The sequence below is a fragment of the Garra rufa genome, chromosome 24 (genome assembly GCF_049309525.1).
Source record: "Garra rufa chromosome 24, GarRuf1.0, whole genome shotgun sequence".
Lineage (NCBI taxonomy): Eukaryota > Metazoa > Chordata > Actinopteri > Cypriniformes > Cyprinidae > Garra > Garra rufa.
This window is the reverse complement of record NC_133384.1, coordinates 37,960,221-37,979,852: the sequence shown is the minus strand read 5'-3', so window position 1 is coordinate 37,979,852 and position 19,632 is coordinate 37,960,221. Positions and strand designations below refer to the sequence as shown.

The 19,632-nt window shown below is 37.8% G+C and overlaps 1 protein-coding gene and 1 pseudogene across 1 annotated transcript; both read left to right on the top strand.

Moving 5' to 3' along the window:
• LOC141300372 (myosin-7-like) overlaps nt 1-19,632 on the top strand; it is a 33,465-nt pseudogene that overhangs the window by 4,500 nt on the left and 9,333 nt on the right.
• LOC141300074 (myosin-7-like) lies at nt 9,112-10,733 on the top strand. Its single transcript, XM_073830379.1, has 6 exons — nt 9,112-9,334; nt 9,431-9,727; nt 9,836-9,940; nt 10,022-10,117; nt 10,205-10,339; nt 10,616-10,733. Exons 1-6 carry the CDS (start codon nt 9,140-9,142, stop codon nt 10,634-10,636), a joined length of 849 nt encoding a protein of 282 aa, XP_073686480.1. The 5' UTR covers nt 9,112-9,139; the 3' UTR covers nt 10,637-10,733.

The following is a 19,632-nucleotide window of genomic DNA, read 5'->3' as shown; positions in this document are numbered from 1 at the left end:
TAACACTAACAAATCAGACCTCAGATGCCACCCAAAATGCTAACCCTAACCCAAAAAACAAAAAAAAAGAGAAATATATTTATAAAGTCGCTAATAAAAGTTGCTTATATCACATCAACCTGACACCAAAATAAATGAATACTACTGAATTAAATTGTACTTGAAATTCTTGTTGCAACTTGTATCTGATGTAGTCATATGCAGTATTTTGTCTACTTTGCATAGTTTTGTTTGTGGTTTTTGAGACTTGTCACACAACTTGTCCACGCTAACATCAGCCTAATTTGACTAGTTTCTACCAAGTGACAATTAATGGAGAAATAGTTTGATATCTGACAACACATAACATGAAAGAATTGGAAGTGGTTTCTCCTTTTTGATGAGTCTATATTGTCTAACTATGCACAATGTAGTTGCTTTTTATTAAATACATTCAGCATTTTTTCCAGTATTATCTGTTTTTAACATCCCCATCAGATCAGGCCACCATGCTACACGTTTGAGTTTAGTTAAAACTTAACTAAAGCTGTTTCATATTTTTATTGCCCTTTTCAGACAGAGAAAACCAGTCTATTCTTATCACGTAAGTCTGCTTTTGTTCATCCTATTCTATAATAGTTATACAGTATGTAACCCTGGACCACAAAACCAGTCTTAAGTAGCACAGGTATATCTGTAGAAATAGCAAAAAATACATTGTATGGGGTCAAAAGTCAAAGTCAAAGTCAACTTTATTGTCAATTCTGTATGTACAGGACATACAGAGAATTGAAATTGCTCAAAAAAAGTAAAAGATTAGTAAAGATCGTGTTCCATGAAGATACTTTGTAAATTTCCTATCACAAATAGATTAAAATGTAATTTAAATAAGTAAGTAAATAAGTAAATGTAATTTAATTTTTTAAATAAGTACTATGCATTGCTAAGAACTTCATTTGGACAACTTTAAAGGCGATTTTCCCAAAATTTAGATTTTTTGCACCCTCAGATTTCAGATTTTCAAATACTGTATTTCCCATCCTAACAAACCATTGATCAATGGAAAGCTTATTTATTCAGCTTTCAGATGATGTATTAATTTCAAAATAATTACCCATATGACTGGTTTTGTGGTCCAGGGTCACATATATATATAAAAAAAAGAGTGTATTTCTTAACCTATTATCTTTAAACCTACAGTGGAGAATCCGGTGCTGGAAAGACTGTTAACACTAAGAGAGTCATTCAGTATTTTGCCAGCATCGCTGCTAGTCCTTCAAAGAAGGAAACCACTGATAAGAAGGTAAACTGAGGAGATTTCAATTTAAAATAAAACTTCTTAGACTGCCATTCATCATGCACAAATTTCAAATGTTGTTTTTTCCAGGGTACTCTGGAGGATCAAATCATCCAGTGTAATCCTGCTCTTGAGGCCTTTGGCAATGCCAAGACCATCAGAAATGACAACTCTTCCAGATTTGTAAGTGAACAAAGTAGTGAAAACTCAATAATAGCTTTCACAAAAAAAAGAATACATGGTGATTTTTCTTTTCCAACAGGGCAAATTTATCCGCATTCACTTTGCTGCAAATGGCAAACTGGCTTCTGCAGACATAGAGACTTGTAAGAAAGCTCATGCTTAGTTCCTTAGTTCCAAAAGCATTGTATTACTTGATTTTAAAGTAAATGTTCTTTGTGTCAGATCTTCTGGAGAAGTCTCGAGTGACTTTCCAGCTCAAGGCTGAGAGAGACTATCATATCTTCTACCAGATCCTGTCTCAGAAGAAACCAGAGTTGTTAGGTGGGCAAAAAATGAGTAACAGCAAGACTTGCCTATGATATGGCACACAACATGATTTGAAGTGCCTTGTGTTCTTTCTTTCAGAGATGTTGCTGATCACAGCAAACCCTTATGATTACGCCTTCATTTCTCAAGGAGAGACACAAGTGGCCTCTATTGATGATGCTGAAGAGTTAATGGCTACTGATGTGCGTTTCCTAAAACATCTATAAATCTATTGATACTGACTTCTCAAGCTAAGAACTGAAGTCTGTATAACATGCAATGTAATACACTGTGTATTTGCTGTAGGAAGCGTTTGATGTGTTGGGCTTCACCCAAGAGGAGAAGAACAGCATCTACAAGCTGGTTGGTGCCATCATGCATTACGGCAACATGAAGTTCAAACAGAAGCAACGAGAGGAACAGGCCGAGGCTGATGGGACTGAGGGTCAGTATTAGGAGAAAATGCAGTTTTCGGTTGATAGTGATTCATTTCCGTCAACAATTGTCTATTTTTGACAACAGATGCTGATAAGTCAGCTTATCTGATGGGCCTGAACTCTGCTGATCTCATCAAGGCTCTGTGCCATCCAAGAGTCAAAGTCGGAAATGAGTGGGTCACCAAGGGACAGAATGTCCAGCAGGTTGAGACCGTTTTGTAATTTACATCACTTCCTCATTAACATACTGCTAAGATTAAAATATATTAGACATTTTAATTTCTATCGGACAGGTGTACTATGCCACTGGTGCTCTTTCCAAATCAGTTTATGAGAAGATGTTCCTTTGGATGGTTGTGAGAATCAACCAATCTCTGGACACCAGACAGCCTCGCCAGTACTTCATTGGTGTGCTGGACATTGCTGGGTTTGAGATCTTTGATGTAAGATTACATCTACTGATTACTGTTTTCTAAGAACTTTAGTTTTTTTGCTGGTTTGTCGTTGTAATCATACAATATATCCCACCTGCAGTTCAACACCTTCGAGCAGCTGTGCATCAACTTCACTAATGAGAAGTTGCAGCAGTTCTTCAACCACCACATGTTTGTGCTGGAGCAAGAGGAATACAAGAAGGAGGGTATTGAGTGGACGTTCATTGACTTTGGCATGGACTTGCAGGCTTGTATTGATCTCATTGAAAAGGTGAGTGTACAAAGCCTTTTCTCTGAACTTTATTTCTGTCGTTCCCAACCTGGGGAGTCACCAAGCTCACTCCAGTTTGAGGCTCACAAATAGGGATGAACTAAAAGACTAGGAATTAAAACTAAAAGACCTTCCTGACAACACGTCAAAATAAAAGTTTGGTTTAACCAAATATATTACTACTGTATACTAAAATGGAATTATCGAAGTAATATTATTATTTTACTTTATTTTTCTTTTTATTGTGGTCATTCAACCAAGATTTTTTGTTTCTGCTGTGGTTGAATTATTACAAACAGAAAAAAATTTTTTTTAAATGGGGGTCATTAAAAAAATTGGAATATTAAGGGTTCCCCTGAAAAAATAAAGGCTGGGAACCACTGCTTTATTTAATATCGATTTTTGCTTTAAGTTACATAAGATTTGTTTTAATATATAAACCTGCCTTCTCTATAGCCCATGGGTATCATGTCCATCCTTGAAGAGGAGTGCATGTTCCCCAAAGCCAGTGATTCAACATTTAAAGCTAAGCTTTACGACAACCACTTGGGGAAATCAAACAACTTCCAGAAGCCCAGGATTGTCAAGGGGAAACCAGAGGCCCATTTTGCCCTGGTTCACTACGCTGGCACTGTGGACTACAACATCAATAACTGGCTGGTGAAGAATAAGGACCCTCTTAATGAGACTGTTGTTGGCCTCTATCAGAAGTCCACAATGAAACTGCTGTCTTGCCTGTTTGCTAATTATGCTAGTGCTGACTCAGGTGTGTTTTGTTGATTTTAAAGAGCCAATAAGGATTTGATTCAAGGTTCATTTTAAGAAAAATAAAATTATTTTCTTGCAACAGCCACTGGGGAAGGAGGTGGCAAAAAAGAGAAGAAGAAAAAGGGTTCTTCTTTCCAGACAGTGTCTGCTCTTCACAGGGTAATGAATAGCATGCGGTGTATATTTGGCTTCTTAATCTTTTTTTAAACAGCCTGACAACCTAACATTTATATGGGATGAGTGATGGATAATATAAATCAACAGGAGAACCTGAACAAGCTGATGACCAACTTGAGGTCAACTCACCCTCACTTTGTGCGTTGCCTGATTCCCAATGAGACTAAGACTCCTGGGGCGATGGAGAATCCTCTGGTCATGCACCAGCTGCGCTGTAACGGTGTGCTGGAGGGCATTAGGATCTGCAGAAAGGGCTTCCCCAACAGGATCCTGTATGGAGATTTCAAGCAGAGGTGCTTATGAACACAAAACATCTAGTTCACTCTTGGATCAAAAATAGGCATAAATTAAGTAACAAGAATGATCTTATATATATATATATATATATATATATTTTTTTTTTTATATATATGCAATAACAGATATCGTATCCTGAACCCTGCTGCTATCCCAGAGGGTCAATTCATAGACAGCAGGAAAGGAGCTGAAAAGTTATTGGGATCTTTGGATATTGACCATAACCAGTACAAGTTTGGACATACTAAGGTATTTATGATTAGTAGTAATTGCTTTCTAGATTTTCTGTAAGTCTAGTTAGTTTGGAACATGTTACACAAAAACCTAAAATCATTAAATCTACAAAATTAATATTTTAGCTATTTATATATATCATATCTGCACTGTGTTTTTTATGACGAGGCATATCCAGTGCTGACAATATTAAGCCCCGCAATATTAAACAATGTATTATAACTTCCACGATTTTTTGCCCCCTTGTCTTAAATTTATAGGGCATTTTTGTCATTTTGGTGGCATTTTTGCCACAAGCTCTTATTAAATTCTGACCCTGGGCCCTATATATTTGCACACATTTACCTGAAGCAACCTTGAAGTTCCTTTCTCTGCACAATAGTACCCAATAGTTGTGCCCAATATTTCAACATTTTTAATGCCTGTCGTAATTTTTACCCTACCTAGTGCGGTTACAATATTCATGTTTAAGCATTTTAGGGGGCCCTTAGATTTTGGGGGCCCAAAGTGGTCGCACTTGGTCGTATGTTCACCTCTGCTCCTATCCTAGTTAAACGTGCCGAGAAAACTACTGTATAAGTAAGCTTCTGAAATGCTGCCATCCCTGAAAAGTATCCCATGGCTCTAGGGCACATTTAGCATTGCTCTGTTTGTTTGTACACAGACTGCCTGTTCTATAATAGTGATCATAGGTCACTGAAATAACATTTTTATGTTTTAAGGTGTTCTTTAAGGCTGGTCTGCTGGGTACACTTGAAGAAATGAGAGACGATCGTCTTGCTCTCATCATGACCAATCTTCAAGCTAGATCACGTGGACTTCTCTCAAGAATTGAGTTCCAGAAGCTAGTTGAACGAAGGTAACTTGGTGGGCATCTAAATCTTTCAAAGCTCAATAAAAAACACAAATGGATCAGAAACTGTTTTATTTGGCAGAGATTCATTGCTTGTGATCCAGTGGAACATACGTGCCTTCATGGGTGTCAAGAATTGGCCCTGGATGAAGCTCTTCTTCAAGATCAAACCACTGCTGAGATCTGCTGAAGCAGAGAAAGAAATGGCCAACATGAAGGAAGAATTCCTGAAGTTGAAGGAGGCTTACGCCAAATCTGAAGCCCGTAGAAAAGAGCTTGAAGAAAAAATGGTTACTCTTCTCCAAGAGAAGAATGACCTGCAACTCCAAGTCCAAGCTGTGAGTTTATGATTTCATGAATCATTGAATACAATGCATAATTAAAATGTAGTTACAAAGACATCAATATGAATAAAAATAATTTTCTGTATCTGTAATCAGGAGCAAGATAATCTTTGCGATGCTGAGGAGCGATGTGAGGGCCTGATCAAGAACAAGATCCAGATTGAGGCCAAAGCCAAAGAGCTGACTGAGAGACTGGAGGATGAAGAGGAGATGAACGCTGAGCTGACTGCAAAGAAACGAAAGCTGGAGGACGAATGTTCTGAGCTCAAAAAGGACATTGATGATCTTGAACTGACTCTGGCCAAAGTGGAGAAAGAGAAACACGCCACTGAGAATAAGGTCAGTTTTCAACACTGAACATGTTAGAGATGCAAGAGATCCACCAGTGACACACAATGGCACATTTCTACAGGTTAAAAACCTGGTAGAAGAGATGGCAGCTTTGGATGAAATCATTGCTAAGCTGACCAAGGAGAAGAAAGCTCTTCAGGAGGCCCATCAGCAAACGCTGGATGATCTCCAGAGTGAGGAAGACAAAGTCAACACACTCACTAAAGCCAAAGCCAAGCTGGAGCAACAAGTGGATGATGTGAGTGATTTGTTAACACTTCTGACATAAATTAACTCTAAATGCTAAATTAAATGCTTTGTTATTGTCCTTCCAGCTTGAGGGTTCCCTGGAACAGGAAAAGAAACTTCGTATGGATCTGGAGAGGGCAAAGAGAAAGCTTGAGGGAGACTTAAAGTTAACCCAAGAGAGCGTCATGGACCTTGAAAATGACAAACAACAACTGGAAGAGAGAATCAAAAAGTGTGTTTTACATAGCGAGTGAAATAATAATTTAAAAATACAGCTCACAACCTGAATCCTTATTAACTGTGGTAAACAAATATATTCTCCAACACAGGAAAGATTTTGAGATCAGCCAGCTCAGTAGCAGGATTGAAGATGAGCAGGCAATGGCAGCCCAAATCCAGAAGAAACTGAAGGAGCTGCAGGTAAAATGTATCATTTTTTTTAAAGTTACATGGATAGGAATGCTAGTTTTAACTTTGGTTTTCCTCACATCAGGCCCGAATAGAAGAGCTTGAGGAAGAGCTGGAGGCTGAGAGAGCTGCTCGTGCCAAAGTTGAGAAACAGAGAGCTGATCTGTCCAGAGAACTGGAGGAGATCAGCGAGAGGCTGGAGGAGGCTGGTGGAGCCACTGCTGCCCAGATTGAGATGAACAAGAAACGTGAAGCTGAGCTCCATAAACTACGCAGAGACCTTGAAGAGGCCACTCTGCAGAATGAGGCCACCTCCGCTACACTGAGGAAGAAACATGCCGACAGTGTTGCTGATCTGGGAGAGCAGATTGACAACCTTCAGAGAGTGAAGCAGAAGCTGGAGAAAGAGAAGAGTGAACTCAGACTGGAACTGGACGATGTGGTCTCCAACATGGAGCAGCTTGCCAAGGCCAAGGTGATGAATTCTTATTAGTTAGAATTTTTGATTGTCTTCACTTCAGCTGTTCTTTAGAATCATGTGTTCTTTTTGCTTTATTAAATATTCAATTACATAACGTGTCCAGGCAAACTTGGAGAAAATGTGCAGGACCCTTGAAGACCAGATGTCAGAATACAGAACGAAATATGAAGAAGGACAACGCAGCATCAATGACTTTACAATGCAAAAAGCTCGGTTGCAAACCGAAAATGGTGTGTACTCTGATAGGCTATTGCTTTATTTGGTTGTAAGACATATTTCCAAGACTACTTTCTGTAATGTAATGGTTATACTTCTATCTAGGGGAGCTTTCTAGACAGCTGGAAGAAAAGGATTCCTTGGTCTCTCAACTAACAAGAGGCAAGCAGTCCTACACCCAGCAGATTGAGGACCTCAAAAGACAACTAGAGGAGGAAGTCAAGGTATTGCAACTACTACTAACCACAAGGTGGCGTAGCACAGTGTAGCAGTCATTCACCTTAATTACTGCACCCAATAAATGTTTGTAGGAGCAGCGGGATTTAAACCCACACCCCTCAAAGAGACTACAGCCATATGCTACAGCTATGGGCTATTCTCCATAACAGAAAACATTCATTTGCAATATCTTACAGGCTAAGAATGCCCTGGCCCATGCAGTTCAATCTGCTCGTCATGATGCTGATCTACTGAGGGAGCAATATGAGGAGGAGCAAGAAGCCAAAAGTGAACTACAGCGGAGTCTGTCCAAGGCAAACACTGAGGTGGCTCAGTGGAGAACCAAGTATGAAACTGATGCCATCCAGAGGACTGAGGAGCTGGAGGATGCCAAGTATGAAAAGGAAATTTTTGGGTTTTCCATATAGCATACCATGCAAACACCTGACTGATTCTGTTTGTTCACAAAGGAAAAAACTTGCCCAGCGTCTGCAAGATGCAGAAGAGGCTGTGGAAGCTGTCAATGCTAAATGCTCCTCACTGGAGAAGACTAAACACAGGCTGCAGAATGAGATTGAAGATCTCATGGTGGACGTGGAGAGATCCAATGCTGCTGCTGCTGCTCTGGACAAGAAGCAAAGAAACTTTGACAAGGTGAATAAAACCTGTGGGTAAAGAAATAACCTTAACCGTTATTTTTTTATTCTGGGCTCCAACAACAGTTACTCATATCTCTAAAACTATCAAACAGGTCCTAGCTGAATGGAAGCAGAAATATGAGGAGTCTCAGAGCGAGCTGGAAAGCTCCCAGAAGGAAGCCAGATCTCTGAGCACTGAACTGTTCAAACTGAAGAACTCTTATGAGGAGTCTTTGGATCATTTGGAGACCATGAAGAGAGAAAACAAGAATCTCCAAGGTACCCTTGGATTATTAGTCATCTTAGCATTCACATATCACCAAACATAAAATATTTATCTTGACTTTATGTAAAAAATGGTATTCATTTTTTTCTGATTAAACAGAGGAGATTTCTGATCTCACTGAACAAATTGGTGAGAGTGGAAAGAACATTCATGAACTAGAGAAAATTCGTAAGCAGCTAGAGCAGGAAAAAGCTGAAATTCAAGCAGCCCTGGAGGAAGCTGAGGTATTAGAATTATAATTGCATTATGTGTAGATGTAGCTGGACTAGTTTATAAATATGCTAACAACTTAAACTTATTAGTACTTTTTAATGGATATGTTCTTTGATCTGTCAGGCCTCCCTGGAGCATGAAGAAGGAAAGATTCTTAGAGCTCAGCTGGAGTTCAGCCAGATCAAAGCTGACATCGAGCGTAAGCTGGCAGAGAAGGATGAAGAGATGGAGCAGTCCAAGAGGAACCAGCAGAGGATGATTGATACCCTGCAGAGCTCACTGGAATCAGAGACTCGCAGCAGGAATGAAGCTCTCAGACTGAAGAAGAAGATGGAGGGAGACCTCAATGAGATGGAGATTCAGCTCAGCCAGGCTAACAGACAGGCATCAGAAGCCCAGAAACAACTCAAGAGTCTTCATGGACATCTCAAGGCATGCTAGATTAAATTTTAAACTGAAAAGTTGATTAATTTCTAAAGTATTTTTATTTGTAAAACTTGTTTTTTACAGGATATCCAAATGCAACTAGATGATGCTCTTCGTGGTAATGATGATCTCAAAGAGAACATCGCCATTGTGGAGAGACGCAACAATCTGCTGCAGGCTGAACTGGATGAGCTGAGATCCATGGTGGAACAGACTGAGAGAGGAAGGAAACTGGCTGAGCAGGAACTGCTGGACGTCAGCGAGAGAGTTCAGCTCCTGCATTCTCAGGTATGAAACATCTGTACTAGACAAACACAGACAAAATTTTAAACCCTCACAATATCATCTAAAGACTGTATGCTGGTCAATATTGTCTATGTTCAGAACACTAGTCTGCTGAATCAGAAGAAGAAGCTGGAGGGAGATAATTCTCAGCTTCAGACTGAGGTTGAGGAGGCAGTTCAGGAGTGCAGGAATGCTGAGGAAAAGGCCAAGAAGGCCATCACTGATGCTGCCATGATGGCAGAGGAGCTGAAGAAGGAGCAGGACACCAGTGCTCATCTGGAGCGCATGAAGAAGAACATGGAGCAGACCATCAAGGACCTGCAGCACCGTCTGGATGAAGCTGAGCAGATCGCCATGAAGGGAGGCAAGAAGCAGGTCCAGAAACTGGAAGCCAGGGTTAGTTTATCAAACTTGCTTTCTATTCAGAATGCTCAAGATTTATGAGAATTTAGTTTCAGAGATCAATAGCTTTCTTAAGAATTAATACAATTTCGGTTTGGGTAGGTGAGAGAGCTGGAAAATGAGGTGGAGCTGGAACAGAGAAAGGCAAGCGAGTCTGTGAAAGGAATCCGTAAATATGAGAGACGCATCAAGGAGCTCACCTACCAGGTCACTTTTTCTATTCAGTACGATATATATCCCCCATCTTCAAACCAGCTAGACCAAAAATAATCAAAAGTCTATTAACAGAGTGAGGAAGACCGCAAGAATCTGGCTCGCCTTCAAGACCTTGTGGACAAACTCCAGCTGAAGGTCAAGTCCTACAAGAGAGCTTCTGAGGAGGCGGTGAGTTCATTTCCATGTTGTTCTTTTACTGTATATAAACAGTTCTGTATACTGTTTTTGCTAGCAACCTTTTGGTTTTTCAATTAGGAGGAACAGGCCAATTCTAATCTGACCAAGTTCCGTAAGATTCAGCATGAGCTGGATGAGGCAGAGGAGAGGGCTGATATTGCTGAATCTCAGGTCAACAAACTGAGAGCCAAGAGCCGTGAAGCAGGATCTAAGGTGAGTTATCTCAGTTTTATGCAATATTTAGTGTGCTTGCTATCTTTGAATGCAAAAAGGCTCAGTGGAGCATGGACTATGTTCAGCCCTTTCAGCATCCAAAGAGACCACTTTATTAAAGTTTCTGAAGTTTTTATCTCTCAGCCCTAAAGCATTTTGATTTTTTATGTCTCCTTCAGTATAGTGGGTGTAATATTTGAATTATTGCAAAAACTAAAACAAAAAATAAATATACCTTCCAAACATTTTTCTTTCTCTTCTGTCTTTCTCTCACAGAAAGGGCATGATGAAGAGTGAAGTTCTCACTTGCGTCTTTCTCAAACGCTTGTTTGGTTTGACTGTGCTCCTTGACTTCATTACCTGTAGTTCTGTAGAATAAAGTGTGCAAATGAAACTTTTCTTGTGGTCTGTCATACTTGAAAACAATGATTAAGAGTTATTAGATATTTGGCAGGCAGTTTCCTTTTCCTAAGAACATACAGGCTTCCCAGAGTAAACCACACAATGTATATATTTACATTTATTTGATTTTGCATTAGTCACTTATTTGTTAAACTATTCAAAACACTATTCATGTCATCACGTATCATTAGGAATACGCAATTTCAGAGATTATTAATGGTCAAGCTTTATGGAAAAACACAATGACGATGATGTAATGATTACCAATGGGAATAGACGGATCAATTCACATGCTCCACCTCCCGGTTTCACAGACAAGGCTTAAGCCTAGACTCAGACTAAAATGTAAGTCTGAGCTGTTTCAACTGAAAGAATCTTGCACTGACTGATCTTAAAATATATAAGTGCCTTTGTTTTGTTGCCTTTTCTTTTTTATATAATGACTTAAATATCGTAATTGAACTATGGTCTAATCCTGGTTTAGACTAAGCCCTGTCTGTGAAACTATCAGTATAAATGTGCACAGGGATCTGTATAATCTAAATAAATCTGAACAGTTGGTCATTTTTAAAATCAAAATAACATTATATAAATGTAAATATAAGTTATATACACTTTTGATCTATTTTCCTGAAATTCAAATTGAAAATTGTACCACTTAGAAAACTGATTATTAGTAGTGCATGAACTTTAACAGTTCAATGCACATGATGAATTTAGAGAAGGTAATTAACACCATACTCTATATGGTGGTATAGGTAAAATGTCATGCATTTTGCATTGCATTTTGATTAGAAAATTTAGTTGCATAATTTCAATGCTACTTTAGCTGGCTGACATTATAATGTATATTATCTTACAGAACAGTTTAACATTTGTTATATATTTTTTTCACATTATTTACTCTTTCAATCATGAATTAAACACAAAACTTACTTTGGTAGACCTTTATAGAGCTTTGGTGTCTTCCCTGTGTGCATGCTCTATAATATGAAGTGTGCATCTCTGACGGACCAAAGTGTGTCCTCTAAATGTCCTCCACACTGAAAGTGATTAAAGAGCATTAACAATCATTGCTAGATCAAGCTGGAAACATCTACAGTACATTTTCAAGATAAAAACTAAAAAATAACTAAAAAGTTTAATAACAATTCTACAGAATTTCTATTTCATCTGACTCACCTGCATCAAGCGTCCTCTTTTCTTTTGGGTGCACAAGACTTGAAACCTGCAAAACAAATAAAATAATATGATACATATTCAACAATTCCAAATGAATACTTCTCTAAATTAAACAGTGGATCTTTGATGCAGAGCTGCTGCCTGCCAGGCTGGACGCCTACACAGTGTATGCTGGTAAACCTAAGTGTTGAAGGTGAAGAACAGCACTGGAGGTGGAGTCTGAATTTAGGGAGGAGCTCCTCAAAGGTTCAGAGAGGAGCTGACCATGTTGCAACCTTAAACCATAGCCAAATGTGCTTGAGATATATTAAGATATATTGCTGTAAGGCAGGAGATAATAACTCCTGGCTTGACATCTTACAAGACTGTGAGAACACCCTTGTCATTTAAAAGAGATCTAGCAGTATCTTAAACTTTCACCTTTCATCCTTTAGGTTAACAAATGCTCTTAACAGCTACTTGGCCCCTTCGGACATCCAGTAACAGGTGCATACTGCCAATACCAGATGGACATTTTATTTTACATGAACAGCAAGAATTACTTATATCTCTTAATTTGAACTGTGGTCTAATCCTGGTTTACACTAAGCCCTGTCTGTGAAACCAGGCCTTAGTTTTTTAATCACTATCAGTATAAATGTGCACGGAGATCTGTAGAAACGAATTAAATCTAAACAGTTGGTCATTTTTAAAATCTAAATAATATTATATAAATGTAAATATAATTAACATACACGTTTGATCTTGGTTTTCCTGAAATTCAAACTGAAAATTGTACCATGTAAGAAAGAGAATATTTCTAGTGCATGAACTTTACCAATTCAATGCATATGATGAATTTACCAAACCATACTCAAAAACTTGACGTGTACTTACAGTGTGGTTACCCAAAGAAAGAACTGGAATGGACTATGAAATAAAGTGCTACCAATTTGCCATTATGCAAACCGAACAAATGCGTATGCAAATTTAACAATGACCATTTCTTTGCTTGTCTTTCAACTTTAACTACACAATGCTGGACGCCGGTTAATAATAAACACTTGTCTTGTGACCAGCATCGTTTGCCTCAGTTGGCCATGTAACTTAAGTAGTATGTATATGGCTCGCAAGGGTGCCAACATGTACCACTTGACATTTATTTATTGCACATGGAGACCTTTGCTAACGCGGCATCCGCTTTATGTGTTCTCTATGTCCCCTCATCAGTTGCTCCCATTCCGTCAGAGGCTCAGTAGGAATTTCACAGGTTTATCTTTGTACTCAAGGACAATGGGAAGGAAACAATGTGGAACAAACAAGACAGTGGTAAGAGGATGACTGACAGTCCGCCACAGACCTCCATATTTTCATTGCGCATTGATGGTGCATAGTGCACATAGCTGTTGGACACTTTACTTCAAAGAGCAGATGATAGAGTTAGTTTTAAGTATACATAAATGCAATGTCAATGAAAAGTAACGGCATTAGCATGAAACTGACGACATTAGAATATCGGTGCATCAAATTCACTACACTCCTCAGCTAAAAATGATCATTTTTCCAGCGTTAACTCACTCTAGTGTGGTTTAAACTTGAATAAAATATTGTTTTATACAGTACAATTAAAATGTCAATGGAATCCATTGTTGTTCTTCTAAATACTTTTTTTTTTTCACAGAGGGATGAAAAGCAATCAGGTTTTGGAATGACATGAGAGTAAGTGATAACAGAATTTTTATTTTTTGGTTGAACTATTAGGCAATTAAGAGTAAACAGAGGTGTTGGATCCATTTTAAGGTCTTTGCAATGTAAACTCAACAGTGGTCAACACTGTATTGTTATTTGACGGTGTCTAGTTGAATGACCTCTGCACTAGTAACTTTGATGCTGCTGATATCGAAAAAGCTGAGAATTGTTTGCCAAACTGGACAAATTAATCACTGTTCCTGTCAATGGATATGATGAACGATAAGTTCACATTGAGGAGATGCTGTGTGTACATTAATCTATTCGGACAGTGACATCGGCCCGCTTTAGAAATACATAAATGGATGCCGGTAGCAGAGATCACGCAAGCTGTTCTTCTCAATCATTTAGAAGCACTCAGCAAGAATTTCACAGGTTATCTTTGTCCTCAAGTGTGAAGGTAAAGGAACAATGGCGTGTCAGCGATGAGGCCTGAGTGAAGCGATCGCACCAGCTGGAAACTGACCTTGGCCTTATGGATTCAGCTGTGGCTGCTCGGGCGGATAAAAAGCATCTACAGTATGATGGTCAGAGTGAAATGACACTTGGCTTGTCCTTGAGCAAGGTACAGATCAGATGGTATAAACAATGTGATGCATTCTTTTTTTAACAAATACCTGCTAACTGATCTAAAAACCATTGTGTTTTTTTCAGTTTAGCAGACATTCCAATCCAAAGAATTCACATTAGCCATTTCTTCATAGGTGCTATGGTAAAATACTTTGTTCATACTTAATACTTTAGTTGTTTTCCAATGGAAATGTCTAAACATTCTTGAATCAAGACAAAAAAATATCAAAAATGTGTTTGTTTTTCTTTAAAACAAGACAAAATGTCTGCAAATGGGGCTCATTTAAGGATAAAACGAACCTAATTTAAAAAAAAATGCATTATGTGTCTCAAGTAAATGTATATTATTATATAAAAATGTTTAGATATTTGTCATTGAAAACAAGACAAAAAATACTAAATAAGAATTTATTTTATTTTTTGCAGTGAGCAGCCAAAACATACTTACTGACTTTACAAGAAACATACTTAACAGCTAAGACACTGCATTTAGACTCATTTAAAAGGTTAAATGAGGTGAATGAAATGACAAAGTGCATTGTTCCTTACTGGCATTAAATTACTCCCTATATAAAATAAACGTGCCCTTGCCTCCGGCAGACACCCAGCCCATCCGTATCCTAACCAAACTGAGACACTCACAAGCTTCAGAAAATTCTTGCAACCATATTTAGAGGACCTCTAACATTATAAAAAGGGGTGGAGAGTCAGTGGGTTCAGACAGGTTTTCTATTGTATCATCAAACGGTAAGCCATCAGAGATGCCTCAGACTTTATGAAAGCCTGATCTTATTAACGAATCCTTTTGTGTTTATTGCCTTTAAGGCAGAAAGATGTTGCACTTTAGTTTATTATTTATTTATATATATATATATATATTTTTTTTTTGTGTTTGTGTGTCCAGGACAGTAATCCATCAGTGTCTGGAGAGGTCAAATACAAAGGTAAGTGACAGCCATGCAACATCACTGACTGCAATAGACTAATCCCAGTCCTACTACTATGCATTATGATATAGTGGTCCCACATTATTAGGAAACTTGTAAATTTAAGCCTTAAAGACCTAAAGGCATTTTTTTCGTCCCTAAAGGTGTTGTTTTTTCTGAGTGACAATTTTAGGGTAAAAAATATATATTTGGACATTCTCCTGCTGAGAAACAGCTGATAAAAATGTAAAAAAAAAATTAGTGTGCTCAAGGGAAATGTCTTAATTGACATTCAATGTCTAATTTTTTTTTGGTGATGTTCTCCATTGTGTTAGCTGTATCTGTATCAAATCTTGTGGTGATAGCATTAAGTATCCAAAAGTTACAGCATTTTGGAACAAACAAGGCCTTTGACACCCTGAAGGCATTTTAAAAACTGCTTTTTGATTGACATACACAAAAATAAAGACTCGTAACTCCAAAACTGTAGCAAGGAAAGTCAAAAGGTAGAAATCTTTCTAGATTTTTATTCAATATTTAATTAAATTTATTAAATCATGCTGAGAAATAGGTGACCAAAATTTAGAAAATCATATTTCAATCAAAATCAAATTTGATATTCAATATATCTTACTTATTTTTTGGTGACATCTATTTTCTGTTGATCTAGGCCAGGGGTGTCAAACAGTTAAGCTTCAACTCTAATTAAACACTGATCCAGCTAATCAGATCTGCCAGCAGTATACTTAGGTTTAGAAGGACTGCTAAGCTTTAAAATGACACCTATTTTGTTATTGTGCTACTCATCTGGTTTCAGTTTCTATTGGCTCTTCTGTAGAGACACGCAAACAGGAGCTGGTGGTTTATAGGGTTAAACTACAAACAAACAAACCATCTTTTACACACTAGATCTAATTTGAGCATTTTAAACAATGATTTTTATTATAATTGTTTTATGTTTCTTTGCAATTAGTTCATTTGTTATTTTTTTTTTTTGTGTGTGTCTTGAGGCGAGACGCTGCAGGTGAATAGGGTAAAAAAACAACAACTAATAGTTATCACCTTACCCAGTTGATTGATTGGATTGATAATTGCAAACATTTTTTGAATTACAAGTTTTCAAAAATGTTAGGTTTAAATATGCAAATGTAATATGTGCTAATTTGCATACAATTCTAGCACATTATAAACACTGAATTTAAAATTATTGTTTAATTTTTTTTTTTTTACATATTAGAGTCAAATGTTTTTACAGAGGGAATGTTGAGTATCTGTGTTTTTGCCTGCAGTGTCTCCCCTTAAGTGTCCAAATATATATAATGTCTCGCATAGTAATCTGTGTCTGCGCACTTGTGAACAGGCTAAAAGATGGGGGATGCCGCGATGGCCGAGTTTGGACCTGCTGCTCCGTACCTCAGGAAGTCGGACATAGAGCGTCTAGAGGCCCAAACACGGCCCTTTGACATGAAGAAAGCATGCTTCGTTCCTGATGCTGACGAGGAGTATGTCAAAGCATCTATTGTCAGTCGAGATGGTGATAAAGTCACCTGTGAGACTTCAAAGGGAGCGGTAAGATTAAGATTTAAAATAAAGACACAAAGCGTAATTGCTCAAAGACATATATATATATATATATATATAATTTAACTATATAAAATGCTAACCTGAGCCTTTCCATAAAATTAATGTTTTCACTGTCAATGTTCACAGACAGTAACTGTGAAGGAGGCAGATGTTCACCCTCAGAACCCGCCAAAGTTTGATAAAATTGAGGACATGGCGATGTTCACCTTCCTGCACGAGCCCGCTGTGCTGTTTAACCTCAAAGAGCGTTACGCAGCCTGGATGATCTACGTGAGTGGAGTCTTAAAACACATTTACTTAATAATGTTTGAGCAGATCTAAACCTGCTGTGAATCTCTTACAGACCTACTCTGGGCTCTTCTGTGTCACTGTCAACCCCTACAAGTGGTTGCCAGTGTACAACCAGGAAGTTGTCGTTGCTTACAGAGGAAAGAAGAGGAGTGAAGCTCCTCCTCACATCTTCTCCATCTCTGACAACGCCTATCAGTACATGCTGTCAGGTGCGTCTACGTGACAGTACTTTTAAATATTTTAAATACAACCAAAACAGCACAGGCTATACTGTATGTGAAAAGCATGTTCATAAATATATCGTTAATCATTATGATTAATTTTTTTTGCTTTTACAGACAGAGAAAACCAGTCCATTCTTATCACGTAAGACTTTAGATCATCTTTTTGAGTGTATTTGCTACATTTTTATGGATGAGTTCATAATAGTTTTCTAAGACTGGTTTATGTTGACAGTGGAGAATCCGGTGCTGGAAAGACTGTGAACACCAAGAGAGTCATTCAGTACTTCGCCAGCATTGCTGCTAGTCCTACGAAGAAGGACGCCAGCACTGAAAAGAAGGTTAATTGTGGAGTTCTGATTTCAAAATTAAATTATTGTACTGCCATTCATCATACACTCATTTCAAAAATGTTGTTTTTTTCTAGGGTACTCTGGAGGATCAAATCATCCAGTGTAATCCTGCTCTTGAGGCCTTTGGCAATGCCAAGACCATCAGAAATGACAACTCATCTCGCTTTGTGAGTTTTATCTGCCTCCATTTTTTTTTACATTACAGCTCAACGTGCTACAACTAGAAAAAAGTGACCAAGTATGGCGTCCCATACTCTGAATTTGTGCTCTGGACTTAACCCTAAAAAAGTTACACATAGGTTTAAAAAAATTTAATCTTGGGAGTACAGACTTAACTTTTGTCCAAATTGAAACCAAAAAAGTTATAGAGGTTTAAGTTTCTTAAAATGATTTATGTGCAATTTTTTTTTATATAAAATATATATTTTATAAAACATTTTGAACTCAAAAATTGATAGAAATTCAAAGCGATACATTTAAACAAGTTGTGTTCCAAATTTGAGGATCATATCTCAAAATAAGAGCTTTTAGTAAGATTTTGTTTAGGTGCCGTACTAAACTTTTCCCTTTAGATTCCAGCAAAGCTCCGCTGGCAAACACAGCGGTGGGATTTGTGATTCGCAGTACAGTATAATTTCTCTCATACCCACACAATTATAGTGGCTTCATTTATTCATCAACTGATGATGTGTTCTTAATCTGCTGGTGTTTTTTTCTATTTGCAGCATGTTGAGATCTCTTGATCACCATTAAATATGCTGATTTGATTGAAATGAAATGACACTGAGCTGTTGTTCTTAAACAGGGCAAGTTCATTCGCATTCACTTTGCTGCCAGTGGAAAGCTTGCTTCTGCTGATATTGAGACTTGTAAGAAAAACATTTTCCATTGTAAATCCTTTGTAACTTTTTAAATTGTAAAGATGTTGTTAAAGGTGCCATAGAATGGAAAACTGAATTTACCTTGGCATAGTTAAATAATAACAGTTTAGTACATGGACATGACATACCATGAGTCTCAAACACCATCGTTTCCTCCTTCTTATATAAATCTAGTGTTTGCAAAAGACCACCGAAAAATAGGTCAATTCCAACATAACACCGACTGTTACGAAACTTTCCTGGGATCGTTAATAGTTAAGCCCCCAACATTTGCATCGCCCAATCATCACTAACGACAGCACATCAGTAACACTAGGCAAGCCACTGAAGGGACACGGTTAGCTTAATGCTAGCGGTAGCCTGTTACATTGCAATACATAGGATTTCACTTACCACAGAAACAGAGAGATGACTGCACTGATAATGGTGAATGATGGAGAAATAACTGCGCTGATGATGGCGAATGATTTACAGATCTTGAGAATCACTGACGAGCAGCTCAACTTGTGTGGTAAGTAAGCACTCCCTCTGCATTGTAACTTTACGCAGAGCACATGCGATCACAGTAATGAGACTAAAATGTTGGCGATTCAAAACGGCAGATTCATCAAACCGCATATTAAAAGCGGCTAGAGCTCCTAATTAAATATATATTTTTATCCATCTGCGAGCTAGAGATACGCAACTCTGTGAAACATCCAATCAGAGCAGAGCTCATTAATATTCATGAAGCTTCCAAATAAGTCAAAAACAGAGCATTTCATTTTAGGGACAAATCCTAGGGTTGTAAATGGACCTGTAAAACCATTTCTGGAGATTTTTTTGCCCTTTCCTATGCCATATACCTTCTATGTAGATATCAGAGAACAATTTAAAATATTCTCTTAATGCATTCTATGGCACCTTTAATATGTTGATGGTAAGAGCTTAACTTAGTTTAGTTTGATTGCAACACATAATCATTACTATTAGCGTTCATCATCTGTTTGATTACACCATTACTGATTTTAACATTTATACCATATGTACATCGACTTGACATACAGTAGTCACCACTAATAAGCTACTATATGTATTGTAGTTGCCTACATTTTTGTACAGCTGCTTTGCAATGATTTGTATCGTGAAAAGCGCTATACAAATAAACTTGAATTG